This window comes from Nuphar pumila, chromosome 6 (genome assembly GCF_984573655.1).
Source record: "Nuphar pumila chromosome 6, dmNupPumi1.hap1.1, whole genome shotgun sequence".
Classification (NCBI taxonomy): domain Eukaryota; kingdom Viridiplantae; phylum Streptophyta; class Magnoliopsida; order Nymphaeales; family Nymphaeaceae; genus Nuphar; species Nuphar pumila.
In genome coordinates, this window is record NC_143254.1 from 96,251,422 (window position 1) to 96,258,966 (window position 7,545).

At 37.1% G+C, this 7,545-nt stretch overlaps 1 protein-coding gene across 1 annotated transcript; it reads left to right on the top strand.

Annotated features, from left to right (window-relative positions):
• Positions 1 to 707: 707 nt before the first annotated feature.
• LOC149835294 (putative protein arginine N-methyltransferase 3) lies at positions 708 to 7,545 on the top strand. Its single transcript, XM_090010491.1, has 8 exons — positions 708 to 745; positions 2,810 to 3,163; positions 3,957 to 4,517; positions 4,811 to 4,908; positions 6,099 to 6,177; positions 6,301 to 6,561; positions 6,633 to 6,800; positions 7,038 to 7,545. Exons 2-8 carry the CDS (start codon positions 2,870 to 2,872, stop codon positions 7,506 to 7,508), a joined length of 1,932 nt encoding a protein of 643 aa, XP_089866617.1. The 5' UTR covers positions 708 to 745; positions 2,810 to 2,869; the 3' UTR covers positions 7,509 to 7,545.

Sequence of the window (7,545 nt, forward strand, 5' to 3'; positions counted from 1 at the left end):
TCGGATATCCAACCTAATCCAATTCCATTTAGTTGCATTTGGTAAGCCATATCTGATTATAATTGGATGTGGATATGGTTTTGACTTTTTGCTGTCGAACCTGAAAACTATCGGAATTCAATGGATATCCAAATCTGTTTACATGAAAAAAAAAACAGATTTGGTATGTGCTTTTTCGAATTCAAATTGGTTTTGCCAACATCCAATTAGTTGAATATGGTAGCGAACCAAATCCAAACTGTTTACATCCCTACCTAAATTTTGAGTCTGGTTTGGTTCATTTTTTGAACCCGTATAATATTGGTTTAGGGCTATCAACGAGGCCGGGAAGGGTTGACCCGGACCTACCCATATAACTAATAACCGGGTTCTAGTTTGGGTTTTGTCGGGTCATGAAAATAGAATACCAAACCGGACCCAAATAATTTTAAAAATTTATGAAATATATATATCATACCCAGGTCGGGTACTCAACAAAAAATCTGGGTCGAGTCGGTTACCTGGAAAATCATAACCCAAACCCGTCCCGCATATTGTTCGGGTAGGCCCGAATATTATTTAGGTCGACACTTTCCATGCCCAGACCTGAGAATTCAGGTTCGGTTCGGATCGGGTATCCAATACAAATCAGGACCCGTTGACAGCCTAGATTGGTTCTAAACAAATTGGTCCAGTCCCATCGGTTTGATTAGGGTGTGTTAGGCTTACCGCTGCTGCCTCCGGCGTCGAGTGCCATCTCCGGCCGGTGAGTTCTCTCTCTCTCTCTCTCTCTCTCTCTCTCTCTCTGTTTGATCTCCTCCCTTGGTCTGCACTTCAACTATTAGACCATTTGCCTCAAACAACTCTTGGTTCAGCACCTCAGCTCTGTTTTGTGTTTGAGAAATTCGGGTATCTCTGATTGTCACTGAAAATGGATTATAACTGGACTTTGTCAAAATTTCTTGTTCATCCGGTTCGTTCCAGCGAATATGGATGGAATGAATGGTATCATACTGAATTTTGATTCTTGTTTGTGGGTTCGGTTGATGCTTGTGTCATTTTGATATAAGTTTATGAAAATCAGTCTCTCATAGTTGTATTAAGAGTAGCTGGTTGGTAAAACCAATTGTCGACTTGCAAGAGTAGCTGGTTGATGCTCTTGAAGGTAGTTTTTGGAATATAAGTGATCAGAATTCGGGGTTTTCTTCGTCCTTCCATTCGGTTGGTTGAAGGGTATTTCCCGATTGGAAACATCGTTTGGTGTGGATGTAGCTGCATAGCTGCTGGTTTCACGGGAATCGGTTTTGGTATCATGTTTATTTCTAACAATGAGCATTGCATTTTGCATTGCATTTATGAAGTTAGAACATGGGAGGTGTGGTAGGTACAAGCCATATTCAAGAAAACCCTTCAGTAGGCACGCTAGGCATCAGTTACCATGGGTTCTGGCTGTTTCTTTTCTCACTTATTGAGCTGTGGTTTCACAAATCTCAGCTTTGTGCTGATTAACACCATGCATCTTCTTTCTCATTTGGTTTGTAGGATGCATGTCTCTTATAACCCTGTTGTAAGCCCAAGCTCAACTCAAGCTAGAACATGGGTTTGTAAGAATCGAGCAGATTTTGAACAACCTAGTCTCGCGCTAGCCTTGACTCGACTCTTGTGCAGCGTGCCATTAGGCACCCAACCCTAATGCTAATACACAATACTTCTGCATGCCAACATGAATCAATTATGTTCTGTGGTGCTAGCTTATGTAGCGAAATATTGACAACAGTTTGAAAATAATGTGCCCTATAAATTGTCATTGTGATATGTTCATGAGATCACCTATCCCATAATATCATGCTTCGTTCAGATTAACACTTTCCATATTCTTATATTTTTATTTTAAATTTTATATATTGTACTTTTTAAATATTTACATGTGAATGTTTTCCTGTTCTTAATTTTTCTTTTAAGTTATAGTGAGTTTTTGTTTTCTTTTTAATTGAGAGTTTCTTGATGCAGAGATTTCTGGTGTTGATATTGGTTAGATATAGTATCTCAAATCTCATCCTCAAGAGTGGTGAGGGAAATCTCGTGATACATTAAAACATTCTATTTTCTCATGATATCCTTGAGCAAAATTGGCATGTATAAACTTAAAAAATGAAAAATATAAAAACTGAGGTTTTATTACATTAATATCGTCATAACTCATGATAATTTTAGAACATACAAAATTTGTCATGCAGGCTTTTGAGGATATTAGAGCAAAATCTTAATATTTTTTAAAATTTTGCCAATTTTGTTACATAAAATAGATGCAATACGTCAAATCTGTCCTTGCCAAGATCCAATCCATATCTGACCCTTGTGGAAAAATCTTGGGTTCAACAAGGGAATAATGATGGAGCACTCCGATAAATCAATTTTTAATGCTGTCAATTCAGTGTTCTTCTCCTCTTCAATTATGCTCACAAAAATTGATTTTCTCGTGTATTTATTGTTTAATTTTTTCATTAATTCAACTTAGGGTGACACAAATAGTTTGATGATTAGGCTTTAGAACACCTCGTTAGATTTTGTATTTCTTTTCTAATTGTGGAAAACCAATTTCTATCTTTTATCGAATTCATGGTTCGGTTTGTAGATCCTAATATATTAGCAGCTAAATCCTTTGGTTTAACTGAAAATATACCTTTTATAATGTTTGTATTGATGTTTCTTAACCCGATCTTTTGCCTAAATTGAGGGGTTTTATTGTTTTGGGGTGTTGTATTGTGCGGGGAGGGGAGAAATGCCTTTCTTGGTGCTTTTTCACTATGTTCTGATGCTATCTTTACAGGATTTTTCCAGTCGGTTGGTTTATACAAACAATTGGTGGAGTGTTCCTTTGCCATTTTGTATGGCTACAAAATTGCTAGAAGAGAACCATGAAGAAGTGGTGATAGAAGAGGATGAGGATGAAGATGAAAATGAGGAGGAGCAAAATTCTGGCTGGGATGAATGGAAGGACAATGATGGAGATACTGAGGAACCAGAATTCCTTTGCTTATTTTGTGATCTCAAGTGGAGTTCAGTCCCTTCACTCTTTGACCATTGCACTTCGACTCATGCCTTTGATTTCCTTGCTATTCAGAAGTCTTTGGATTTGGATTTCTATGGATCATTTAAGCTTATCAATTATGTGCGCTCACAGGTTCACAACTTTTCCTGAATCATACCTTAGGCAGATTGATGAAGCTTTTTCATTGTATATTATCCATAGTCACCTGTATCGTTAAAGGTAATTTCTCGGAGAGATTTTCAAAAGTTGATAGATCTCAGGAGTTTAAAAAATTGAAAAAAAATATAAATAACAACAAAAGACCCAAGAAAATAATAAGTTTTGTATTATTTTTCTTTCAAAAATATAAAGAAACATGTTTTAAAGGTTTTAAAATATAAAAGAAACAAAAAAATAGGAAATGCAAACTTAATTTTTTTTTAAAAAAACTCAGAAAATATCGATACTTTCTATTTGCTGGTATTTTGAAAATATCGAGATATATTTCCGATATTATTGGCAACCTTGAAATTGCTGATAATATTGTGATATTTTCAAAATATCGGCGATATCGATGACTATGATATTATCCTTGAAGCAATGTTTTTTTTTGCCAAGTGTACTCAATAGATTAGCAACTGCATTACAGAATTGTGCTTTATATTACCTTTAGCAGGATGTGGAATTTAATAGAGATTTTTCTTCTTAAACTTATCCTCAATAGGAAATTATGGAAAAAGAGCTAGCTTGTGTGTGAAAAAAATGGAAGATAGCTCACGATTTCATATTTCAAAAGTGCATCATTTTTAAAAAAAGTTGGACATATTGATGATGAGTAAGATATGTGTTAGGAAGGACATAGAGAATTTAGGTTTTGAATATACCTTTTCCTTTTTTTATTTTTTCCATGATGGCATAGATGCTGTTGTTTTATTCTTCTTTCTAGGTGTCAGCAAAAAGATGCTGGAGCTGTGGGGTCCTCTTAACCTCCAAGGAATCCCTGCAGAAGCATTTACATGAAACAAACATTTTCAAGAAAGGTGAGGAGTTCCCTTGGCAGGCCGATAAATATCTCCAACCTTTCATGCAAGAAGATGCATTATTGCACAGTTTTTCTGAAGATGATGCCTCAGATGCTGATACCCAATTGACTGTTGATCGTGAGGAACTGATGAGAGAACTTGTGGATGTTGAATCTCTTGCCAGGTGTTCAGTTGATGATGAGGATGGACCAAGTCTAGTTCACACTGGGTTTAGCTGTCCCACTGAAAATGGCGTGGGAGATTTTGGTGCCAGAGATGGATCCTCATGGCTGGCAAATGATTTGGATGCTACAGTAGGCAATGGTGGTGTCATAGCATGCCCTGTAGTTACTAAGAAACCAAAAGCTAAGAATCTTAAAGTGCCTTTTGCAAATATTGCTGCAAGGGAAATTAGATCTGTGAATGAGAACTATTTTTGTTCATATGGCTCTTTTGGCATCCACAGGGAGATGCTCGGTGATAAGGTAGTGTACTACAATTTATTTTAGTTTTTGAGTTTTAATAGGCTTATAGCTTCCTATCAAATTCCATTCATGATGACGTGCTAGTTTTTGGATTGAAAGTATTTGAACATTTAAGGCGGTCTCTAATTTGTTTCATTTATTTTCAAGTTGTTTCCTTGGTATCTAGAAAGAGTGCATCATCAGTTAAAGTACTTGTAGTTATTATAGACAATGTGTAACTTATCAAAGTTGATCAATTTTTTATGTTTTTGTTACTTGGAGTGTCTTGAAGGATTTTAAATGTAATGCTGCAGGTCAGAATGGATGCGTATAGAGGAGCAATTTTATGTAACCCTTCTCTCTTCCGTCAGGCAACTGTTATGGATGTTGGTTGTGGCACTGGGATACTCAGGTGCTTTTATATTATTCTCAATCTTCTAGCTTTGTAGCTTCAAGTCCAGCTGCAAGGAATTGAACATTCAACTGCATAGGGTCCATGTAGGGGCCGGCTCATGAGTATCATGTTTGGATAAATGTCAGTTGCTAGATATTTGATTGGAATTCTTGAAGTATCCAAAAGAGGATAAAAAAGAAACCACCTTTTGTCTTCAAATGCACCTGCTGTGTCTTAGCTTGATGATTTTGTTTAATTCCAGTAGGTGTTATCTCATCATTCTATTTTTTTTTTCAGAAGTGAACATTTATAGTTCCCTTTCCAATCATGGTCTTGACTTTTTTATACATTAATCATGTTTGGTTACATTTCATCCTTGTTTCTACTTGGCTAAATGTTATCATGAATTTTGTATGTATTAAAAAATATATGTGGTATTTGGAATTTGTCATGATAATTTCAAAAAACGTGCAAGTGACAATATTTTTAATGTATCACATACTTTTAATACATCACTATTTTAACCTGATGCACAGGTGTTTTGTTTTTCTTTAATTTTTTATTTTTATATTCACCAATATTTTCATGATGTTTTAAAAAAAAAAGGTTTAGATCTCATGATATTTTCTTTGGGTCTAGAAAATCACAAGATTATAATGATACCTAAACACTCATTTCTTGACATGTCTTGGACATGATTATTTTCAAGCTTCAAAGTATTTAACATGTTGGGTAGAACCATGGAGGATTTTTATTATTCTAGTTTCTAGGCGGAACTCCCCCCGCGCCGCCCCCCTTTTCATTGGGGCCCACACTTAACTACATATTTTTGAAACGGTCATTGCTTTTGAGGGTGTTTTAGTCATTTCAAACAGGTCAACGTCTTTTTTTTTGGGTGGGGGTGGGGAATATTAGAGCTGGGATTAGGCAGAGCAATTTAACATTGTTAAAGTTAATAGTTAGATTAACCATACAAATTCATCCATACATATATATATGTGTGTGTGTGTGTGCATTATAAGCAATTCTTTTATCCACCGTTTGTACTTTCTTGGTCTCAGCTTTCAAACTGGAAATGGGCTTTTCCACTGATTCCTTCTACCATTTTCTAATAAATTTTACTTTAATGGCTTTTGCTTTTGCAAATTGATAATGGGTTTTGAGTTGGCATGATGCTTGATCTAATTAACTGACTTGCAGTTTTATAGTCTATTTGCAGCTCAAGCAGGAGCTTCATTTGTGATAGCCATTGATGCAAGTGAGAATATTGCTGCCATGGCTCGTCAGGTAATCTCTGCGTAGGTGTGGATTTTGAGGTCCATTACATGTTACTCAAATCTTGATTGCAAACGACTATGGCATCTGTGTGTGTGTGGATTTTGATGTCTATTACATGTTAGTCAAATGTAGGTTGCGAAAGACAATGGCATGTTAAAGGAGGAAATTGAGAACCAGAATCCTGGACAAAATGGTGGGGTGATAAAAGTGGTCCGGGGCATGATCGAAGATCTTGACCAACTTGTTCAAATACCACTTAACAGTATTGATGTCTTATTGAGCGAGTGGATGGGATATTGCCTGATGTTTGAATCAATGCTTAGTTCAGTGCTTTTTGCACGTGATAAATGGCTAAAACCTGGTGGTGCTATTCTACCAGACACAGCAACCATAGTAAGTACTCTTTATCATTTTCTTCTTTTATTTTAGTCTTGCTTTCTATGTCATCGGTTTTCCTTTTCCAGTTTGTAGCCGGCTTTGGAAGAGGTGGTACAAGTATTCCTTTCTGGGAAAACGTATACGGTTTCAATATGTCGTGTATAGCCAAAGAAATTGCAGAGGATGCATCTCAGCCTCCTATTGTTGACACAGTGAGCAGCCAAGATTTGGTGACTGATTCAGTAGTCCTTCATGTAAGTCTCCAATTTTTCTTCATCAGGCTCTTCATAAATAGGAGAGCGCCACATTTGTTATCTTGCTTTTAAATGTCTAAACTGAACCAGTTAGCTTGGCCAAATCCCCGGACTTTCTGTCAATTTTTTTTATTCCCCAAAGCAACTCATGTCTTTTCTTGTACAGTCTCTAAAGGTGAAAGCCTGGACTTCATTCAAGCCTAACTGTGAACTTGCATGCTCACTTCCTGATTTCAGAAATTTGATTTGGTAACCATGAAGCCTGATGAAATGGATTTCACTGCAAGTGTTGAGTTAAGACCCAGAGTAGATCAACCAGGGAGCTGTAATGGTGCCAAGTCCTCATGCGACAAGGCCACAGAATTCACTTTGTGTTATGGGCTTGTTTTATGGTTTGAGACTGGTTTTACCGGCAGATTTTGCAAGGAGATGCCGACCACCCTGTCCACATCACCTTACACACCGAAAACTCATTGGTATCAGACACTTCTCACGTTCAGGGAACCAATTGCGATATCGATCACACCAGCTGGTGCTTCATCTGCGTTGGCAGTTGGCACAGATGCAAGCCCTGCTGCAAAAATCCTGTCACGTATCAGCATCGCCCGAGCTGCCCAACACCGGAGCATTGATATATCAGTGGAGACAACAGCAGTGAGCCTGGATGGTCGGAAGCATAAACGGCCTGTGCAGATCTTCAATCTATGATAGCATCTTAGCTTTGTTCTCGTAGGTCACCTTTTTG